The following is a 24,974-nucleotide window of genomic DNA, read 5'->3' as shown; positions in this document are numbered from 1 at the left end:
TAGAAGAAAATTTGAAAATTAAATTAAATGATATAATGACCTAACTATTTCAAAAAATTGTTCTCATTATCAATGATGTCCAACATTCAACTGCTCTTTAATCTACTCTTTCAAACCTGGTTAAAAAATAATCATTTTCCTTCAAACCTTGCTGCGATATATTTTGTCATGCTCTGTCTTAAACCCTAGTCGTAGCATTGAAAAAAATTATAATCAAATATAGGCAAATAAATAAGTGCAAGGCTGATCCAAATAAAGGAAAGAATTATTTTTCCTCCTCGGCCTACCTATTTGCGGAGATGCAACAGTAAGTGGAAGGGTGTAATAATGGGTATAAATAAGAGGTCATTTAGGACATCATTTAATCAGGCAATCAGTTGAATATCTTTCCTATTCAAGGCAGAATTAAGCAGAGGTCATAGCAGATCTAAGGAACCCTTGTGAGCAGAATTTTTGAAGATTTATTCCAAACACTATGAGCAGACTTGTTTCGGATTCATAAGAAGACTTGTTTTAGACATATGAGTAGACTTGTTTCAAATTTATGAGGAGACTTGTTTTAGACTTATGAGTAGATTGTTGTAGACTTTAAGGGCTATAGGGAATGAGAATCGAATAAGCAGATAGCAATTCGGATCATATATAAGGATCTATCAAGGGAGAGAAAGACGAGTCAATATTAAGGAAGAATTCTGAAATCAGTAATGAGATAGTAGAAAATCAAGATAAGTCTCTTTTCAGAATTTTTCATTCTCTTTTCAGAATTATTCATAGAACTTATTAAGTTGAACACTGCATATTTAGGCAAACAAAAAATGAAATGCAAGTGAAATGAGGTTGTTTTTCCTCATTTAACGCGAGCTAGAGTGTGGAAGCCCACCAACAAGGAATTAAATAATATTGTTTTAAATTTTTGAGTGTTTTTGTTTTTAATTGTTGCTTTTTGTTGGGGATGGCTAGTCATCCTGGAATGGTTGAGGAATGCACAGACATCCCTGCTTGTCTCAGGGATGGCAGGCCATCCCCTTTTCTTCTCTTGGATGCCCCCATGTTTCCATGACGTCCCCTTCATTTTTGCCAAAATTGGGGATGGTTTAGGGACCTCCCCTAGGTGTCGTCTTGTCCCTTGGACATCCCGAAAATGGGGTTGTGCCAAAAAAGGTTGGGGATGCATCCCTTGGTTTCTTTGATAATTATATAATATTAATATATTAAAATAGAATGAGAGCATATTAAAATAGAATTAATACAAAAGTACAAATTAAATATTTATTATAAAATAAATAATAAAAATACTAAATAGACCCAAATTATGCAGCCCGTAAGCATGAATTAAGATTAGCATGTCACATAGCATCATATAAACAACAAAACAAACATAAACTTGTAATCATAGCATCATGATCATACCATAATAGCATAATATACATCAAGTTTAATATCAAAATGACAAAATATTCAAGTATCATTGTTTCAACTTTCAGCAATATAAATTTAATCATCAAATGGATCAGCTAATATCCTCCTCCTCATCCTCCTCATCATTGACATTGACATTAGATGAGCCAACGCCACTTGCACTTGCACTATAAGTTTGCTCGCCCTCCAAGTCATCAAGTGTCAATGCAAGAAGCTGAGAAGTGGGAGCATCCAAATCAGTATGCTCTAGCTCTATATCCCACATCTTCGTTTCCCCTTGTGTGTAGTCATGTTGTTTGTGTGAAAGAAGACGTAGGTTGGAATGCACATATACTAAATTCTCTACTCTTTTTGATAGCAACCTATTGCGCTTCACTGAGTGGATGAAAGAGTATGTGCTCCAATTTCTTTCTGAAGCAAATGAACTAGCAACCTATGAAGACAAAGTAAACAATTAAAGTTATACATTAATAAAATTAAAATTAAAAATTACTAGCAACCTATGAAGACAAAGTAAACTATAAATAAACTTGTGATAAATTTTAATTAATTAAACTTGTGATAAAACTTTTACAGCGAGGGGTCGTAGGTGTTGGAAGCATGCACCATGGAAGTACCACCAGCTATGAGCATCCTTCTTGGATCTATGACGAAGTACCTCAACACTTAGACCATTCCCATTTGCGAATTCTATGAACTCATTTGTAACAATATCTTGCAAATCATCATCAAGATATAGTCTAAGAAATGCTGCTTTGTACCCATCAGATACTTCTAGATCTCTCCATGGTGGAATCCTTCCTAGTTTATCAAGAAACTGATTGCTATAGTACTTTGGTGTCAAGGCATAGGCAAGAAGATGCAAAGGAGTGGTCATCTTAGTCCACCTTTCTACAATAATTGCTTTCACTTCTTTGAAGAATTGCTCCTCGGGGTCATTCTCTTTTGCATTTATAGTGAACTTTATTTTTTCAAGCATTGAGTCAATGCCATTATAAATCTCACCAACGCAAGGCCTATCCATGTCGGTATAGCGAATCATACTCATAATGGGCTCAGTGATACTTAGGAGATATGTAACAAGATCCCACCATTTCTCACTCAATATTCTCTCCCTAATTTTTTCTGCCCAGTCCAATTGTTGCTGATCACCATATTGCATAGTGCCACTCTAACTTTCACAAGTCGCCTTAAGACGATTGTGTTTGATGCAAAACGAGTCTCAACACCCTATAACACAAATTAATGCCAAAATGATTAAAAAATAAATCCAAACTTTAAAGAAGAATACACAATATAGCTTACACAATGATATTATGAACATTGAAATTAAAAAAATCAGAAAATATAAAATAAAATTACTATTTCACTTACCTTCAATAGCTCCAAATTCGAAAAGGATCTAAAAATCCCTTGAGACATGTGGTGGTTTGTGATGAACATCTAGATGTCCTCAACCTCTGCATACACATCTCTGATCCATTTTATTTTAGTCCCAATCCTTTGTAGCATAAGTTTGAGTGAATGGACCGCACAAGTTGTCCAAAAGATGTGATCATAGCGTTCCTCAACCAACAAACCAGCAGCTCTACAATTTCTTGCATTGTCCGTTGTGACTTGGACAATATTGCAGGGTCCCATTGACTCAATAGCATAGATGACAATTCCTGCAATAAATTGGCCATCTTTTACTTGGCCCTCACAATCCAAAACTTTCAAAAACATTGCCCCTTTAAGGGACACTGCTATGACATTGATCAAGGGACGATTTTTAGCATCTTTCCACCCATCTGAAACAATTGTTACACCTGTCTCAGCCCATGAATCCCTTATGGGTTTCAATGCATCTTCAACCCTCTTCACCTCTTTGTCCAATAATGTTCCACGTACCTTCTCATAACTTGGGCCCTTATACCCTCTTGGAGCTTCATTAACACTTTTTATCATTTGCTTCCAATATGGGGAGCGAACAACATTGAAAGCCAACCCATTTGCACAAATGCACCTTTCTATATCTTGGCCAACAATGTCTCTACTCTTATTTTGAAATGCGGTTTCTAAAGGCCCCTTTGTTCTTTTGTGTGTCAAGGGTGGTTCATTTTCAGGTTCATTTGTGGAAAAGAAGGGGTGGTCTTGTACTACAACATCGGGATTAGATGGGGCTTGCATTCCCCTTGTTTTCTTTGCTGCGGTTTGATTCAATCTACGACCTTCTCTCTCTTTTGCCTACTCATGCTCCTTAAAATACTTCATCACTGTCTCATTTGGTATAGGTTTACCATCTTTTCCAGGGCATTTTTTGATGCCTCTTTCTTTTATTCCACACAAATGGCCTACTACCCGATAATATGAACTATTACGTTCAATACCACATCCTTGACATCTCCAACGAAATCCCCCACCTCTTGGAAGTGGGTTTAAAATGTCAACATACTTCCATAAGGGAGAATTTGGACAATTTCTTTGTTTTGTAATTGTTTGTTCATTGCCAACGGAGGAAGAGGTAGATGCCATTCTAGTTCCTATGGCAAGATATAACATAAACATATTCAAAAACAAAAACAAAATAATGAAAAACAATTAATGTTTCATGTTTGACAATTTGTGAAACAAAAATAGTTGGAAAAAAATGTTAAAAAACCTACCTCTTGTAGCCAATGGGAGCTTGCAAATGTATGGAAATGATGCTGCAACACTTGTTGAAGCTTCAAAAATCAGTCTTCAACTCCTATTTGATCTTGGAAGCCAAACTTTGTTCACCCTTTCTTCAACCTGCTGTCAAAAAACTTTTGTTTGCAACACAAATGAGGAGAAATTAGACAAGATTATGTTTTATAAGTCACTTTTAGGGTATTAAATTTACTTTTTACATGGCGGATTAAAAAAAAAAAATTGCATAAAAAACCTCGTTTTGGGCCGCCTAGCCGTCTGGGTTCGACTTGGGTCCGCTCGGGTTCAACCTTGTTTGATCTTGGTCCACCCGGGTTCGAACTCCCTCTGGGAAATTCGAACCAAGGCCGGACTGGACCCAAACCAGGGGTGTTTAGGGGCGAACTCGGTAAGCTTGATTCTAAATGAAGCAGGTAAATCAGAAATAATATTAAATAATTTTAATTGACCAGGCTGCAATAGAAGAAATAGTCAGTAGACCAAAGTTCATAAAGTCGTAGATCTGTCAGAAATTTCTCCCTTAGGTAGTGCTTGGCTGTACAATAACATTTCACGTTTTTGTGAAGTGATCAAACCTCTTCAATGGGTGGCGGTTAGGATTAACAAATATAATATTCAATTGCCCTACAAAAGTTGTAAGAGGCCAATACATATATCTTTTAGATAGCGATATAAATTGAACAAGCCAAACCAATAAAAAAGATGATTCGAAGTTTCATTTGGCTTAGCATTGGCACGATTAAAAGGATAGGACGATCCTTTTTTAATATTTCAATTTAATAACATAACTTATTAAAAGCATCGGTCCAACAAGGTACAATTGGAATTTAGAGAAGTACAACACTATTTTTTGAAACCCAATATTGTTATAATATAAGAGTGAAACCTTCACAATAGAAGCAAATATTCAAAGTCCTTCACAAATAAATATAGAGCTACAACAACATATAGTAAATGATATTGAAATATGCTCAAACCAAAAATTGTTATGATATAATAGTGAAACCTTCACAATATAATCAATGTTAAAAGTCGTTCACAAATAAATATGAAAATCTAAACGAACTAGAAACCCTTCACTCTCTAAAATTTGTAACCCACAATATTAAATCACCGAATGCCAAAATTTAGATGCATTCATCTCAGGGGATCTCTAGATGAAATCAGTTACATGGCTAGGAGGATTTTCATCCTTAAAACTATATAGTCATAAGGGTTTTTGTCCTCAGACAAAATAACTCACATTCATTCCCTGGAGAAGAAATTTATAAAATGAGCAAGAAACTCTTTTCTATAATTCTTTGAGAGAAAACAATGAAGTGGAAACAACTTTTTGCATCAAAACCTCACATCTATGCGAAGGACAAGGAAAAACCTGAATGCGAGAATGACACAAAGGTGGAATTTCAGGCCTTGATGTAGAAGAAGACTTGGGTGTGAAAGCTTTTTGGAGTAAGTTGTGTAAGAATTTTTAACATCAATGCTGCAGTTCATACTCTGTGATTCACCATAAAAGTGAAAAATGGAGAAAATAACCCAGCCTTTACAATGTACAAGTTGCCTATAAATTGGTTCTCTGTTTCTTTAGAAAGCATGGGTAAGGGTTGCAAAATATACCAGAAAAAGGTGGATAAAATAATGTACAATAGAAAGGATGGATTAAAATCAAAACTCAGGGTAAATGATAATATTTTAAAGAAGAAAGTATCATACATAATAAATAATAATGTTACTAATAAGAAGGGAAACAATGCGTATAGATCTTGCCAATAGTCGTTTAGAATAGAAATAGAAAAGGATTTGGTTAGTTTAGAGATAGAGGGGGCAAGAGTGAGATAGAAAGAAGGTGACAACAACTAGTAGAGAGAGCTATTGAGGGAGGGGGAGAGAGAGATAGAGGGGATAAGATAGAGAGAGTGTGTGTATATGAGTGAGAGAAATAAAGAGAGGGAGAGGGGGAGAAAGAAGGTGACAACAACTAGTAGAGAGAGCTATTGAGGGAGGGGAAGAGAGAGATAGAGGGGAAAGGATAGAGAGAGTGTGTGTATATGAGTGAGAGAAACAAAGTGAGGAAGAGGGGGAGAGAGAAATTGAGCAGAGAAAAGTAGAAAGAGGGATTGATAGGGAGGGAGGGAGAGATGGGTGTAGAAAGAGGGAGAGATAGGAATGGGAAGGATATATCTTGGGAAAGATAGAAGAGGCAATATATATATATATATATATATATAGAGAGAGAGAGAGAGAGAGAGAGAGAGAGAGAGAGAGAGAGAGTCCAAAAGGGGAGAGTAAGAGGGATATGGAGAAATAGGGATAGAAAGTAGATAATGAGAGAGGGGGGAATAGAAAGATAGAGAGGTAAAGATATAGGAAGTGATGTATAAAGAAAGTACAGAGAAGTAGATATATACATAGAGATAGGAAGAGAGAAATAGGGATGGGGCACAAATGGAGTGAATAAGAGGGAGATATCTAGATAATGAGATGAAGATAGAGAGGGAAAACAAATATTCAAAGGCAAAGATAGAGGGGGAAAGAGTGAGATATAAAGATAGCGTTAGAGAGATAGAGATAGAGATAGGGAGAGAGAGAGAGAAACAGGGAGCTTGTGTGGGAGAGATAGATATAGAGACAGAAATGGAGAGGGAGTAATATGGTGTGTGTACGTGCATGCACGTGCGTGTGCGAGAGATATGCTTTGTAAAGTAGTTTGTAACTTTTTCCTGAGTTGCCTTGCCATATGTGGGATGTGCACAGTGCCACTATTGTTACAAGTTATTGAAAAATGTGCATCCATTCATTACCTGCTGCTTTAACAATTAATATGAAACTCTAACATATATATACTTAAATCATCTACACTATTATTTCAAACTTACACGTAAGTAAAATACTTATCATTTTTATATTATAAAAAGTTTCGAATAATATTTTTTTAATCTACCTATAAATTAATGTTAAAAATTTAATTTTCAAATTCAATAATGTTTTAAAATAAATAATATTTAATCATCTGCCTTTTAATCATTTGTCTTAATAAACCCATTTTGTTTACTTTATCAACAATAATAATAAAAACTAAAAGTTTTTAATAAATTTGCTAATTATCACAAGAATCACTCGCTAAAAAAGAGAGTACTTTTCCAAAATATATTTTTTCGCATGAAATTTCGTAATCTACCATAAATGATGTATAATTTTAAAATTAACTATGTAAATTTTTATGCAATAAAAACTTACACCAATGAATCCAAAAAATTCTATATATATTATATATTTATGAATTTAAAATAAAAACCATGAAAACTTTCATTATTTAACACATCCCACTAGTTGAAAATTGTCATTAACTATAATATTCTATTTAATGCCATCAATTATAAAAGGTGAAGGGATAAGGGGGAATGAGAAAAATATTTTGACAATATTTTTTTCTAAATGCTAAACCCATTTGCTGCCATGAGATTCCATTTTGGTCTTTTCCCACATGCTGGTGAACCGAAATTAATTATTTCAAGCTTCTGCGTAAAAAGTAAAGATTAAGAATGAGGATATGTTGCCCTTCCGTTGTATTAGTATGTAGTACATTTCGAAATTTGAGAATTATTAAATAATAAAAATTCAAAACTGCTGACATTGAATTAAATGCAGAAAAATGGGTATTTTTTTTTGGTAAAATTAAATTTTGTGCTTACTCTAACCAATGAGAAGAAATAATATTGACTTTTTTACAATTTTATAAAACAAAAATTAAACAGACTACATAATGTTATGGTAAAATTTTAATTCTATGTATTGATTGGATGAATTAATTAAAAAATGAAAATGAATGGATGCAATAGTATCCTGCCTTGGCAAGAACTAATAATTACTAAGTAATAAAAATAAAAATAAAACCAAAATAAAGAACGGTCATAATAAAATAGAAATGAAACAAATGAAAGTGTTTAAGTTCTTTCAAAATTCTGTGATCAAAATAGAAGAGATGGAGATATGATCTGAAAGTTGTATTTTATCTGTTATAGCGTGTTTTGAAGATGCACAACACTTATTAATTTCGGTGTGTCCATCCTCCTCAATGTAAGCATGCTATATAAGTGGGTTAGGGGTTACGTAGTGAAGAGATATGTCTTCCCACGCGGGAAGACACATCTCTTCCCTACATACCTCTCACCACAGTATATAAACTAGTCACCATTTACTTACCCGATCGGAAGGAGTGTGACTTGTTTGAGAATCGCTTCACCACCCGATACCATGAACGGTGTAAAAATTTATATATATATCGGAAGCATGAAATAGTGCGACCGACGTTACAAAATTTAATAGAAAGGAGAGATGAAAACCAAAGAAAGACCAAGTAAAAAGGGGTTGTGTTGTAACAAAAAAAGGAGGATATATGAAAGGAAATGGATATGAAATGGGGAAGTAACATGAGGTGCATAGAGAAGAACTAAGAGGAAGAGTGAGGAAAGCTAAGGAAATTAATGGAAGAAAAGAGAACAAAGATAATGGAAGGGTAAATAGGACCTTGAAAGAGAACCGATGTCCAGAAAATACTGAGGGAGAGTAGAAAGGTAGAAAAGGGGGGGGCGAGGTTGGGGGGAACAACAACAAAAAAACTAGAAGCTTGTGGCTTTGGGTTTCTTAAGGAGTGAATGTTAGGATGCAATGAGTGGTTTACTGACTAGCCTCATCTTTATTGAGACTGTTCAAATGCTTGCTGATCTTTGTTGCTTTTCTTAGGTACCTTTTAAAATAGTTGTCTTAAGCAACTAAGATATTGGTGTCTTCAATATATCTATGGCTCGTACTCCTGTAGTAATGTTCCATGAGAGTCAATTTTTTAGGCTGTTCATGTTTATTGTTGACATCACGCTCTCTAATCTTAGTGGCCATAGATCAGTCAGTTTTCCTGGCAAATGAAACTCTTAGGAGCAATCCACTTTATATACTACTGAGTTATTTCTTTTTAACTCTTCTATCATATGATGAGATAAAGCCTTAGATTCTTTTCCTCTTAAATCAAAATAGTGGAAAAGGTATGTTGATGACACAAACACTGTTGACAACATGGCCTGAATAAATTGTAAGAACTCTGTTCTCATAACAACATTTCAAAAGGCTTTAAATTTATCAAAGAGCTTGAAATTAATGGCAATTTACTTTCCTTGATATCCTCCTCTCACACCAAAAAGATGGTTCCTTGTCTCATTAGGTATATACAAAAGCCATCAATAGGTACTTTTACTTTCTTGCATCATCTCATCATCATTGAGCTCAAAAGACCAGGTTCCTAAAAAAAATTATTACTCAAGCTCATCGATCTGTGATGAATACTTTATTTACCAATAACTTGCTTACTTATGTGTGATCTACAGGAAGATTGTATACACTCACAAGCAAATCTCTAGAGCAGTTAAAAAAGCTAATTTTTGTCTTCAGGAACCATCAGAAGGATGAGGAATCCACATGTGCCCTGTTGCTTTCCTATATTGAAAACTTCAAATAAGATCTCCAAAATCCCTAGAAGACAACTTATTCCATTGTTCTTTAAACCACACAACAGAAGACCCTCTCCATATCTCGGGGGTCTATAAAGCAGATTGTTATTGCAGGGTTCCCAACATCAGGGAAACTGGCCGCTCTTTGGCCACTAAGGTTAGAAAACATGATATTGACATTGAAAATGAATGAATTAACAAATTGTTCCTGGCAGAATGTTCTCACAAGTATATGCACCACATTTGTATTGAAGATACCAAGATCCTAGTTGCTAAAGAAAACTATTTAAAAAGCACTTGAGGGAAGTCCACAGGGATTAGCAAGCATTCAGACAGCAATTTCAATAGAGATGAAGGCTTTCTCCTATCCTTGTCTTCTCATGTTTTGAAATAGACTAAATTGGAATTCATTTTATATCTCTTCCTTACATTTCTTAACCTGATCATAGATCATTGAGTGTGGTCCAAAATGTTGATATAAAGAGAATCAACACAGTTGACCAATAAAAAAAAAAAAAAAAGAATCAACCAGTTTAAATCCAAAAGCTTATAAATTATCTTAATACTTTTAGAAAATGTTCTCTTGATTGGAAACATAATATAAAGCACCCCTAGGCAGATTGCTTAGGGTGTTGATTCTCAAGAAATATAAGGATTTGACTAATGGACTCCTGTCTGTTGGAGGAAGGTAATATAGATGCTATGGTACAGTTTAAAGATATTTTTGTAAATGATGTTCAATTCTCAATTCAATATGCAAGTTATATTCTAGTTTATCCTTACTTGATCTGTGTATTATCTATTTTATATAATAAATCTGACTATCTTCTTTTCTATGGCAGGTGAGAGGAGCATTTATTGATTTCGATGTCCTTCTCACAAATGCCGATTGATATGTATATGCAAGCAGGGAGGATAAAGCAATGCCTTGACCGGTCATGTCTTTTAGACATGACTGATCAAGACATTATTTGATCGTACCTCTAGGCTTATCGCAGTAATTACAATTGGTGTATGTTTAACAAACCGATACCAATCGGTGTATACTTAACTTAACAGCCCGATACCAATCAGTGCGTATTTACCTTGCCACCCGATACCAATCGGTGCATACTTAACCCAATATCAATCGGTGCATGCTTACATTGCCACCCGATACCAATCGGTCTTAGTTAATCTGATAATCATTATTGTTCACTGTTAAATATATTAACCGATATAAATCAGAATACATTGGTTAGCCCGATTAATAATCAGTGAACACAGTTAATAATATAACCGATATTAATTGGGATTCTATGCTATAGGATGATTATCGATAGTTAAGCATTTGATCGAATTGAGTAGATTGATCATATACAAATGAAGAATGGTTATCAAATGAAGGATTAATAGCTTGAAGTTTTCCATCATAATTTATCAATAGGATAAATGATTGAATGAGAGACTTCATTTATCTCTCATTCAATCATTTATCTTACGAAAGTTATCATGCATTAACACTCCCTCTTAGCTAGGTAAGATACATGAAAACAATATATCAAGCATCACAATTCAAATGATGGTTAGTATTCTTTACACAATCTGACTTTCTAGAAATCATATCACCTAATCACATGATATGCAGTATCACCTAAACACGTGATACAAATGTTCATCACGTCAATCTTGTGATGACAAGATATCACCTAAGCATGTGATATCAGTATTGCCTAAACATGCAATACTTAAGGATAATCATATGAGAAAGATTAAATTCTCATCTTATCCAAGTTGTGGTATGTGCACTAACATCTTATACAAATGTTTTACCACAACACAATCATGGCACATCCATGACACACCAGAGATCCAACATGATAACTGGTTTGAACATCATAGGATCGTCACCTTATAATGTCTACATACAAGTGTTCATTATCTAAGAGATCGTCACCTCTTAGATATGAACCCAGGGGATAAAATCCAAAATGTCCTATCATGACAAAGAAGTTTACACATTAAACATCTTATTGATATGCAAATACAGATTACAAAGCAAATTACCTTTTTATCATACCTAAACCTTTTCTGAAGTGATCAACCTTCACTCTGGAAAGAGGTTTGGTTAGAATATCTGCAGTTTGATCTCCTGTACAAACATATTCTAATTGGATCACATTCCTGTCTACCATATCTCGCACATAGTGGTATGGAATCTTAATATGCTTGGATATGTCATGGAACACTAGATTTACTGAAAGTTATATGCAGCTCTGATTGTCACAATGTATAACATTGGGTTTCATAGGCTCTCCAAACAACCCCACAAGCAACTTCCTAAGCCATATTGCCTCTCGGGCAGCCATAGAAGCTGCAATGTATTCGGCCTTGGTGGAGCTTTGAGTTACAAAAGACTGCTTCCTGCTGATCCAAGATATCATAGCTGAACCTAGATTGAAGCAACACCCTGAAGTGTTTTTTCTGTCAGTCACACTTCCAGCCCAATCTGAATCTGTAAATCCATGTAGGTCTATATCAACTTTCTCATATTTGGGACCAAGGTTTAGGGTACCTTGTAGGTATCTCATAATGTGTTTTACTGCAACCAGGTGTATCTCCTTAGGTTCACACATGAACTGCATAACAGATATCTGGCCTTGTATTTATCAGGTACATCAGGGACCCAATCATCTGTTTGTATTGAGTAGGGTCAGTGGGTTGTGACTCTGCTGCTGCTTCTTAAGTTTATGTAAATTGGTTTGCATAGGAGAGGTCATGGGCCTACAGTTTAGCATTCCAAATCTCTTCAAAATGTCCAAGGTATACTTTCCTTGGTTTAGTATAATGTTGTCATAATTCTGCCATACTTCCAATCCTAGGAAGTAATGAAGGAGTCCCAAGTCCTTCATATCAAATTCTTTGGATAGATCTTTCTTGCATTGATCTATAAGGTGATGATTTCCTGTGATTAATAAGTCATCAACATATAAAATCAATATTAGCATATCACCTTTATTTCTTTTGTAGTAGAGATTAGGATCTGCATCATTCTTAGAGAAGCCTAGTCCTAAGAGATAGGTGTCAATTCTTTCATACGAGGCCCTGGGAGCCTGTTTAAGCCCATAGAGAGCTTTCTTGAGTCTACACACATGAGACTCTTCATCATGAATTTCAAACCCTTCAGGTTGCTCTAGGTAGACTTCTTCTGAGATCTCACCATTTAGAAATGTTGTCTTAACATCCATCTGGTGTACCTTCCACCCCTTTGTTGTTGCAATGGCTAGTACAACTCTTACTGATGTATACCTGGCAACCGGTGCAAATGTTTCTTCATAATCTATTCCTTCCCTTTGTGAGAACCCTCTAGCTACAAATCTGGCCTTGTATTTTTCTATACTTCCATCTGCATCATGTTTGATCTTGAAAATCCATTTAGATGAAACAACAGATTTCTTAGTTGGCCTAGGAACAATCTCCCCAACATCATTCTTCATAAGGGCCTGATACTCTTCAAACATGGCATCCTTCCATACTTGATGTTCAAGTGCATCTGATACATTGTTTGGTTCGGCTTAAGAGAGATCATTCATAAGGACAACATAGCTAGTGAATTTATTAGGGCTTTTGCTTTCCCTGAAGGTTCCTGAAGGAGCAACAAACTTCTGAGCTTCTGCTACAGTCTTGGTGGCCCATAGTGGTCTTTTCTTGAGGTTTTCTCTAGGTGGGTTTTGAGTTTCACCTATAGTTTCCTCAGGATTCTCCCTCTGAAGCTCGGGAGTAGGATTTTCATCTATGCTAGGCGTAGGGATATAGACTTCAAGCTCTAGTGAGTTTTGGGCTCTTTTGAAGGCTAAGTCTTCTTCAAAGATCACATCCCTACTTAGTTCAATATTCTTTTGACCAGGTATATAGATCCTGTAGGCCTTGGAGGTTTCAATATATCCTACAAGGATTCCTCTTTTTCCAAAAGGCTCTAATTTTAATCTTTTCTCCCTAGGTACATGAATATAGACAGGGCATCCAAATATCCTAAGGTGGCTGATATCTGGTTTTGATTTAGTAAAGACTTCCTCAGGGATCTTATCTTCAAGATGGGAGTGAGGACATCTGTTTTGAATATAAACAGCAGTGCTAGTTGCTTCTGCCCAAAGATTGACATTTAGATTCTGATCAAGAATCATAGCTTTGGCAGCTTCAACGATTGTCCTATTTTTCCTCTCAGCTACCCCATTTTGTTGAGGATTATAAGGTATTGTTAACTCTCTCTTAATCCCTGAATTTTTACAAAAATCTTTAAATAATTCTGTTAGTGATTTGAATTCTTTAAACCTATTGAGGATCTCTTCTGATTCTTTACATTTCAGAAAGTAGATCCAAGTTTTCCTAGAGTAGTCATCAACAAATATTACATAATACAAAAATCCCCCTTAAGAAGGTACGGACATGGGTCCACATACATTAGGATGAATTAACTTAAAAATTTTACTTGTCTTCCTAGTACTGTTTTGAAAAGCACCCTTAGTATTTTTACCTAGGGCACATCCTTTGCATGCCCCTGAATGATATTGCTTTAACTTAGGTAGGCCTGTGACAAGGTCTCCCATTGATGAGAAAGCTCTAAAATTCAGGTGGCCTAGTCTTCTATGCCATACTTCATTAGCATCTGTAGTTTCATGGATTAGGACTAAATTGGGCTCTGTGCATAGCTCATACAAGTAGCCTTGTCTTTGACCAATAGTTTTAGCTTTCTTGATGGATGATTTTTTTGGCCAAGCCAATACTCTGTTGTCCATGAAGGTCACTCTGTATCCATCGTCCTCCAGTGCTGATGTTGAGACTAGGTTTCTCTTGAACCCTGGGACATACAATACTCCTTTAAGTTGTAATGATAAACCTAATTTTAGTTTGATGGTGCAGGTTCCAACTCCTTTGACTGGATGTGTGGAGCCATCTCCGATAGTTACTTCCTCAAATGCATCTTCAAGTGCTTTGAACATGTTGTAGGCTGTTTCATGTTTCCTTATGATGGGCATAATATTATTTCTCACCCCATCAACTATGATTTTGATGGCCTTTTCATTTCCCTCTCTCCAAGTTGTTTTGTCAGGTTCTGTAGTTTCAGTTTTTAGAAATGATTCGACTTTATTTTCTTTTAGAATCATTTGAATTCTGAACTTCCATGCCGAGAAGTCATCACCTCCTCCGAGTCTATCTTCAAATCTGATAGCGCTAGCCATTAGAAGAATTGTGATGTTGAATATATGCTTGTTTTGAATTTTTCCACAAAATTAAACAGCCTCAGGTTTGATTTAACTATAGCTCTGATACCATGTAAATGATGTTCAATTCTCAATTCAATATGCAAGTTATATTCTAGTGTATATTTTATTGATCTATGTATTATATATTTATATGATAAATCTAACTATCTTCTTTTGTATGCCAGGTGAGAGGAGCATTTATTGATTTCGATGTCCTTCTCACAAATGCCAATTGATATGTATATGCAAGCTGGGTACGATCAAGCAATGCCTTGACCAGTCATGTCTTTTGAGACATGACCGATCAAGACATTACTTGATCGTGCCCCTTTGCTTATCGCAGTAATTACAAACGGTGCATGTTTAACAACCGATACCAATCGGTGTATGCTTAACTTAACAACCGATACCAATCGGTGTATGCTTTAACTTAACAACCCGATACCAATCGGTGCGTATTTACCTTGCCACCCGATATCAATCGGTGCATACTTAACCCGATATCAATCGGTGCATGCTTACATTGCCACCCGATACCAATCGGTGTTTAGTTAATCCGATAATTATTATTGTTCACTGTTAAATATATTAACCGATATAAATCGGAATACATTGGTTAGCCCCATTTAATAATTGGTGAACACAAATAATATAACCGATATTAATCGGGATTCTATGCTATAGGATGATTATCGATAGTTAAGCATTTGATCGAACTAAGTAGATTGATCATATACAAATGAAGAATGGTTATCAAATGAAGGATTAATAGCTTGAAGTTTTTCATTATAATTCATCGATAGGATAAATGATTGAATGAGAGACTTCATTTATCTTTCATTCAATCATTTATCTTACTGAAGCTATCATGCATTAACAATATAAAGTTAAGTTATAACTTTATATTCACCTCATTTAATGATTTTATTATTAATTTGGCCACAAAAACATTAATATCTCCCAAAACACTTAATATTGCGCTATACCGTCTGAAACGGAAGTTCAACTTGCTATTCCCCATGTGACCATATGCTCCTGCTAAAAATAGAAAGGGCCCTTCTCGAACATCCCAAGACTTGCTATAAATAGTAAGTATAGCAAATGAAGTCCTAATAATGCCAAACGAAAACCAAACCGAAGCATACTAAATCCTTGGGAAGATACCAACGGAAGAAGACCCTCTGTCCACACTCAGTAGCCTACGAGGGTCAAAATGATAGGCTAATCTACCCTGATGACTGATGTCAACTAGAAGGGGACATCATATGTTCTGATCCAAGTTTGTCTCATATTCTCCTTTTGTAAATTAACCTTAGAATATTCTTTGCCTAGGAGGGCAATGCATAGTTTATGATATCCACAGGGGATAAATGAGGGATCAATAAAGGCTACATATTTGATCATTTGTTTGAAACAAAGAGGAACAAGCCACATGAAATAGGATGGCATTGGCATAAAGTTTTTGCTATTGGAAGCCTTTATCACATCTCGTACCTATACATTAAACATACTTGCAATTGCGCTTGGCCTCTCACTACCACTAATCTTCCTTTTTCCTCTGGTGGCAATATCACTACTACCAATACCAACCATGGATGGCATAGGCATATATGATTGTCCATTTCTAGAAGAATGTATTGGCATTGTTACACTTTTAGACTTCGTTTCCACCGCCATATGCAATCTATGAGCCTCTACCTTCTTATCCTCCTTCATGTGTAGACAGGTGTTAATTTTACAGCTTCTAACACCCAGGAAATATCCAAGTTTTCCTCGAGTAGTCATCAACAAATATTACATAATACAAAAATCCCCCTTAAGAAGGTACGGACATGGGTCCACATACATTAGGATGAGCTAACTTAAAAATTTTACTTGTTTTCCTAGTACTATTTTGAAAAGCACCCTTAGTATTTTTACCTAGGGCACATCCTTTGCATGCCCTTGAATGATATTGCTTTAACTTAGGTAGGCCTGTGACAAGGTCTCCCATTGATGATAAAGCTCTAAAATTTAGGTGGCCTAGTCTTCTATGCCAAACTTCATTAGCATCTGTAGTTTCATGGATTAGGACTAAGTTGGGCTTTGTGCATAGCTCATACAAGTAGCCTTGTCTTTGACCAATAGTTTTTGCTTTCTTGATGTATGAATTCTTTGGCCAAGCCAACACTTTATTGTCCATGAAGGTCACTCTGTATCCATTGTCCTTCAGTGCTGATATTGAGACTAGGTTTCTCTTGATGCTTGGAACATATAGTAATCCTTTAAGTTGTAATGATACACCTGACTTTAGTTTGATGGTGCAGGTTCCGACTCCTCTGACTGGATGTTTGGAGTCATCTCCGATAGTTACCTCCACATCATTCTCCTCTTTCATGGAGTCTAGCACTGCTCTGAACCCTATAATGTGTTTGGATGAGCCACTGTCGATCACCCAGGAGTTAACTTTGTTTGATGCTTGGTTTGTGAGTGCTGAATAGAGTACATACTTCTCGGGGTCCTCTTCCTTTTTAGATTTTCCTGTTTTGGCAAATGTGGCTTGTTGTTTGGCTCTTTTTGGACATTTGGCAACATAATGCCCAAATTTTTCACATTTGTAACATTGAATCTGTGAAAGGTCCTTCTTGAAGGTGTTCTTGCTGTGACGACCTTTTCTCTTTCTAAATTGTTTCTGCTTGCTTTTCTTGTTTGAGTTTGTATTTAGAACTTATCTTCATCTATATTCTTTTGCTTGATCCCTTTCTTATTTTGCCTTGATTCCTCTTGGAGACAGTCAACCTTTAGCCTATCGAATTTTGGAAATTCATCCCTTGCACTGATGCTTGGACGAATGTTTCCCATATGCTAGGCAACCCATCTAGAGCAATGAGTGTTAATTCTTTGCTTTGGATCTCATATCCAAGAGTTGTCAGTTCATCCCTTAGGGCTGATATTCGCATGAAGTAGGCATTGACTGATTTTCCTTTGATCATGGCTATGTGATTTATTTCTCTCTTTAAAGCCAAGGTTCTTCTAGCATTAGATGTCTCAAATGTATCTTCAAGTGCTTTGAACATGTTGTAGGTTGTTTCATGTTTCCTTATGATGGGCATAATATTATTTCTCACCCCATCAACTATGATTTTGATGGCCTTTTCATTTCCCTCTCTCCAAGTTGCTTTGTCAGGTATAGTCTCTGGTTCTGCAGTTTCGGTTTTTACAAATGATTCGACTTTATTTTCTTTTAGAATCATCTGAATTCTGAACTTCCACACTGAGAAGTCATCACCTCCTCCGAGTCTAATCTTCAAATCTGATAGCGCTAGCCATTAGAAGAATTTTGATGTTGAATATATGCTTGTTTGAATTTTTCACAAAATTGAACAGCCTCAGGTTCGATTTAACTACAGCTCTGATACCATGTAAATGATGTTCAATTCTCGATTCAATATGCAATTTATATTCTAATTTATTTTTACTTGATCTGTGTATTATCTATTTTATATAATAAATCTGACTATCTTCTTTTCTATGGCAGGTGAGAGGAGCATTTATTGATTTCGACGTCCTTCTCACAAATGCCGATTGATATGTATATGCAAGCAGGGAGGATCAAGCAATGCCTTGACCGGTCATGTCTTTTAGACATGACCAATCAAGATATTACTTGATCGTACCTCTTGGCTTATCGCAGTAATTACAATCGGTGTATGTTTAACAAACCGATACCAATCGGTGTATACTTTACTTAACAGCCTAATACCAATCGATGCGTATTTACCTTGCCACCCAATACCAATCGGTGCATGCTTACATTGCCACCCGATACCAATCGGTGTTAGTTAATTCGATAATCATTATTGTTCACTGTTAAATATATTAACCGATATAAATCGGAATACATTGGTTAGCCCGATTAATAATCGGTGAACACAGTTAATAATATAACCGATATTAATTGAGATTCTATGCTATAGGATGATTATCGATAGTTAAGCATTTGATCGAACTGAGTAGATTGGTCATATACAAATGAAGAATGGTTATCAAATGAAGGATTAATAGCTTGAAGTTTTCCATCATAATTTATCAATAGGATAAATGATTGAATGAGAGACTTCATTTATCTCTCATTCAATCATTTATCTTACCGAAGCTATCATGCATTAACAATTTTTTGTATAGAGAATTCTGTCGTTTGATTGACACGGTCCTATTTTAGGGTACTTGATGGTTGATCCAGATATCCCAAGAGAATATGAATAAGTGAAAATCGGAGTGCACACAATTGTTCAATTGATCTCACAAATCAAATGCATGACCTTTTTGTACATTCACTGAAACCAATCCGTCCCTGATTAGAACTTGCTATGCTACTCTAATAATCGATTTTCTACAAAAACCTAGTGCTTTTTATCCAGAATAAATATATCCCATTAACTAAAATGCTTAAACATCTTCTCTTTACCTACTTCAATAATTTGGAGAGAAAAAAAAAACAAATTTAGGTTTTGAACTATGGAGAGCGCTGGAAGGACAACAGAATGCAGAATCTTGCTCATCAGAATAATGAAAACTAAAGTGGCTTCATTTTCAGGTCCAATAAGGAGATGCAAGCTGTTTTTTTCAGCTATATATTACCTAGATGCGTTCTTGTTAGTGTTTGTTTTAGAATGCCGAGCTTAGTTCTGTTCAGGGAAATACTATTGTTGTTTTTGCCACAACACCTGATAGAATTCATTTGTTTCAAGTTTCAACAATTGCTTTATTACTTAAGAAGAAATCTGAATGTAAGGTGCCTAAACAAACTTGATTGTTTCCAGGCAGCAAGGTTATGGGGACAGAAAAGTTGTGGGAGGCATTTTTTCTTAATCCAACTGAATGGTGGGACAACAGAAAGGATAAGGTAAGTAATCACATTTCCGTTCTATAAATTTAGGAATCATATTTTATTCTGTGATTTTCTTTTCCCGCACATTGGTGTTGGTTCAATAAAAAGATGGGCATGCTGACAATGTGAATCTACAGAGTAATCCAAAAGCCCCCGATTTCAAGCACAAGACTACAGGTGAACCACTATGGATTGAAAGTTATCGTAACCCATCATGGGTTAAATCTCAGTTGGACAAACTGGATGAAAGTACGAGTTTTTCACATCAACAAACGGATCCTAAGAAGTCATTATCATCATTTGGGGACAGTGATTTCAACCTTTTCTAAGGGCTGACTGTTTGACAAGGAAAGTTTGATGTGCAAATGCAATGTTATATACTGTGGGCAGGGGAAATTTGGAGCGCTGGAATTTTCCTTAACAAGAATAGAAGAGTTGTGAATCTTTTGTCATTGTATGAAATGTATATGCTACACAAGAAATTCAGGAAAACAGAAAGTTGATGTGAATTTGTAAATTTTGGGGAATATCTATAAACTTTATGTGCATTTATAACTTGGCCTGATTTGCGGAAAGGTTGATAATTGGTGCAAATTGAAAGGCCAGAAATATTTCTCTGACTGCATATTGAAACTAACTCCATTATATTTTATTGTGTAGTTTAGAAGACGGCCTTGGTTAAACATTACAATTAGTTTTCTCAGTATAATTATTGCTGTTTACTTGAGTTTCTAAAGTGGCACTCGTTTTTTTCTTTCTTGTTTGATTGTTATCTCATATTATTTCTTATTAATGTTTTTAATTTTTTTTTTATTCATTGAGAATATATATTGAACACAAAAGAAAACAACATAACACAAACTATCCTTCATAAATGATACTTTGATGAGCGGCAAGGAGTACCAATCAAAGAGATGCACAAGAGAGGGGTGGGGGACATAATTTCACACCAAATCTATTTTGAAGTGAGATCCAAGAACCATATTTCCCGTGCGACTCGTTTATCCATCCAATTGTCATCCAAAATAGAATGCTGAACACAATTAATTGATTGTTTCCAAAATAGAATCTGGTTTGTTATCACCAATATCTATTTCCTTTGTGGGTGCCAAACCTATATACCAAGAAGAGTTACCTACTTTAATGGTATCATAATAGGGATTGATTGAACAATTGAGTTAGAACTTCTGTTGGAGATTTAGAAGTATACTTGACTAAACTTTGTCTAGAATAGACGGGGTGGGCAAGTGGGGTAGATACAGAGTCTCCTGCTAGAGAATTAGTAGAAATCCACTTTTCGAATATGCTAGACTAAATTGTTTTCTGTTCCATCTTGTTTCTAGAGCCTCTGCCCGTAAGGTTTGTCCACTGTTGCATCCTTTGGAGAAAATGACCCACCTAATAGAATGGCTTTTTTTTTGGAAGGGCCATTGCCTTATTGCTTTGGAGATGGTAGTGGAGAAGAGTAATACACAATTTACTACTGAGGAGAGGTGGGGGGTGTAATGTCCCCTACTCGGAGGCAAGTTGTTTATCAATAATTAATCTATATTATTGAATGCATTATTAAAGATTATAACCTCTCAATTTAAATGTCTAGATTAGTAGGCATTTACTTCTTAAGAATACAATTCCAAAACCCTATTTATCAAGGTCTTAACCTTATTACTTCTCAAACCAAATTGAGGGAAAATTATTGTACTAGGGTGCTTAGAGACCATCTACAAGTAGGGTCCCTCAAGGCATTGGGAATGCATGTTCGTACACATCTTGGGACTCTCCCTCGAGGCATTGGATATACATGTCCTTGCCCATCTTGGAATTGCTCGACTTGTGAGGATTTAGACTACCTTAACCTACAAAATCATTCCATTCCTTACGTAGGAATTAGTAGAAGACTAAGGACTAGACTTTGAGTATGCATACGACCAAGAACAAAGATGCTATTGCCTTTAACTTAATAATAGTTCTAATTTGATCAAATTCATGGTGATGTTATTGGATGCTTTGATTCCTTTCCTTCATCTCTCAAATTGAGGGAGAGGTCACACCTCTTCATCATGCATGTTCTTTGGTAAGAGAGACATCCTTTCACCATTAGCACCTTTTGAAAGAGTGCAACTCTTCATTATTTCAGCCCTTTGAAAGAGACAACCTTTCATAATCAGATCTACTCTTATTTAAATCAAATGTGCACTTCTGATTTCTAAATTATCCCCCTCTCAAATGAGGTTCTCTTCTCCCTTTTATATCTCATTGTTGAGGGAGTCACAACTTTTCCTTCCATGTCTTTTGACCATTCATTAACTTAATTAAATTTTGATTAATTATATTCTTTTTAAAATTTGATTTAAAAGTGGGGACATTATAGTTTGCCCTACCCAAAATCTCAATTTATAGCTCTACATGAAATCTAGAACATTTTGTTATTGTTGTTTTAGGCCAATTTTTCATTGTTTGACCTAGATCTAGCATTGCAAATCAACCTTAATTCAAATTCAGTTTTCAACTCTAACAAGTGAAGAATTAACTTGATTTGAATTTAGTACTTTTAAGATTGGATCCATCAAGTTCAATTCCTTCTTCCCTTAATGTAATGGTGATCTCATGAAAATTAGTGGCCTTTACCAATTAAGGTGTTGAAGCCCTAATTTTCAACACCTTAAGGGTTCAATAATGATTAGGGTTCAATTATGGTTAGGGTTATGTTTAGGGTTTTGAGATAAAGCTTGGCATTGGGGTTCAATTAGTATCATGGTTAGGGTTAGTATTAAATTGGGGTATAATTAAGGTTATTATTTAATTATGGTCAAGGTAATGTCAATTAGGATAAGGGTTTAAGTGGTGATTGATTAGGATTTTAGTTTAATTAGGGATAGGGTTAGGGTTTAATTTGTATTAGGGTTAGGTTAATATTAAGGTTAGGGATAGTGTTAGTGTTAACTTAAGGTTAGGATACAACTAGAGTTAGGGTTCAATTAGGGTTAGGATTAGGCTTTAATTAGTTTAATTAAAGTTAATTTGGAGTTTAACTAGGGTTGGGGTTTAATTAAGGTTATAATTCAATTAGGGCGATGGTTATAGATAAATTGGGGTTTTATGATTAATGATAAATTGTTATGATATATGAGAATTTAATCAAGGTTAGGGTTAGTATTAGAGTTAAAATTAGTGTTAATATAAAATTAGGGTGAGTTTAATTATAACACTAATCCTAACTATATTTCTATCTTTAACCCCAACTATAACTTTGATATTAACTTTAACCTTAACCCTAATCCTAATCGTAAACCTAACACTACCCTTAGCCTTAACTAAAATCATAATTATAATCCCTATCCCTAACCCTAACCCTACCCTTATCCCCAACCCTAACTCTAATTCTATCTCTAATCATAATTTTGTGCCTAACCCAATATCTATATCTAACCCTAATTGTAAACCTAACAATAAACCTTAACCCTAATCCCAATACTAAACTCTATATTGTATTGTAAGCATAAGTCGAACCCTAATTATATCTCTATCCCTAAACCTCATACTACTCCCAACTCTAACCTTTTTCTTGACCCTAACTCTAATTCTAACCCTAACCCTAATCCTAGCCCATATCCTCTCTAAACCTAATGCTAACCCTAATCTTAACCGTAACCCTAACATTATCCCCAATCATAACTCTAATTCTAAGCCTAGTTCTACTTTAACCCTAAACCTATTTTTATCTATAACCTTAACTCAAATTCTACAACTAATTTTAACTCTAACCCTAACCCTAACCCTGTTTCTATCTCTTACCCTAAACCTAACTTTAACCCTAATACTAATCCTCACCATAATCTTAATCTTAACTATAATTCTAACCCTAAACCTAACCTTATCCCTAACCCTAATCCTAACAATAATTATATCTCTAAACCTAACTTAAACCCTAACCCTAAATCTAACTACAACCCAAACCCTAACACAAATTTTAACCCCAACCATAATTATAAGGTTATAATTATAAAAATATGGTTAGAATTTTAATTCAATTCATGTTTAGGCCAATTTTTCATTGTTTGACCTAGATCTAGCATTGCAAATCAACCTTAATTCAAATTCAGTTTTCAACTCTAACAAGTGAAGAATTAACTTGATTTGAATTTAGTACTTTTAAGATTGGATCCATCAAGTTCAATTCCTTCTTCCCTTAATGTAATGGTGATCACATGAAAATTAGTGGCCTTTACCAATTAAGGTGTTGAAGCCCTAATTTTCAACACCTTAAGGGTTCAATAATGATTAGGGTTCAATTATGGTTAGGTTTATGTTTAGGGTTTTGAGATAAAGCTTGGCATTGGGGTTCAATTAGTATCATGGTTAGGGTTAGTATTAAATTGGGGTATAATTAAGGTTATTATTTAATTATGGTCAAGGTAATGTCAATTAGGATAAGGGTTTAAGTGGTGATTGATTAGGATTTTAGTTTAATTAGGGATAGGGTTAGGGTTTAATTTGTATTAGGGTTAGGTTAATATTAAGGTTAGGGGTAGTGTTAGTGTTAACTTAAGGTTAGGATACAACTAGAGTTAGGGTTCAATTAGGGTTAGGATTAGGCTTTAATTAGTGTAATTAAAGTTAATTTGGAGTTTAACTAGGGTTGGGGTTTAATTAAGGTTATAATTCAATTAGGGCGATGGTTATAGATAAATTGGGGTTTTATGATTAATGATAAATTGTTATGATATATGAGAATTTAATCAAGGTTAGGGTTAGTATTAGAGTTAAAATTAGTGTTAATATAAAATTAGGGTGAGTTTAATTATAACACTAATCCTAACTATATTTCTATCTTTAACCCCAACTATAACTTTGATATTAACTTTAACCTTAACCCTAATCCTAATCGTAAACCTAACACTACCCTTAGCCTTAACTAAAATCATAATTATAATCCCTATCCCTAACCCTAACCCTACCCTTATCCCCAACCCTAACTCTAATTCTATCTCTAATCATAATTTTGTGCCTAACCCAATCTCTATATCTAACCCTAATTGTAAACCTAACAATAAACCTTAACCCTAATCCCAATTGTAATCCTGAACTTGCCACTAAACTCTATATTGTATTGTACGCATAAGTCGAATCCTAATTATATCTCTATCCCTAAACCTCATACTACTCCCAACTCTAACCTTTTTCTTGACCCTAACTCTAATTCTAACCCTAACCCTGATCCTAACCCATATCCTCTCTAAACCTAATGCTAACCCTAATCTTAACCCTAAC

The 24,974-nt window shown here is 35.1% G+C and overlaps 1 protein-coding gene across 1 annotated transcript in view; it reads left to right on the top strand.

Moving 5' to 3' along the window:
* The window catches only part of LOC131044479 (protein OSB2, chloroplastic), a 182,501-nt gene extending 162,039 nt beyond the window's left edge, over positions 1-20,462 (top strand). The window contains exons 4-5 of the mRNA XM_057977804.2: positions 19,640-19,718; positions 19,841-20,462. Of these exons, the coding sequence (XP_057833787.2) occupies positions 19,640-19,718; positions 19,841-20,032 (271 nt within the window). The 3' untranslated portion in view covers positions 20,033-20,462. The remainder of the gene's footprint in view (positions 1-19,639; positions 19,719-19,840) is intronic.
* The last annotated feature ends 4,512 nt before the right edge of the window (positions 20,463-24,974 follow it).

The sequence above is a fragment of the Cryptomeria japonica genome, chromosome 10, assembly GCF_030272615.1.
Source record: "Cryptomeria japonica chromosome 10, Sugi_1.0, whole genome shotgun sequence".
Lineage (NCBI taxonomy): Eukaryota > Viridiplantae > Streptophyta > Pinopsida > Cupressales > Cupressaceae > Cryptomeria > Cryptomeria japonica.
The sequence above is the reverse complement of the archived record's forward strand: the minus strand, read 5'-3'. Positions and strand labels throughout refer to the sequence as shown.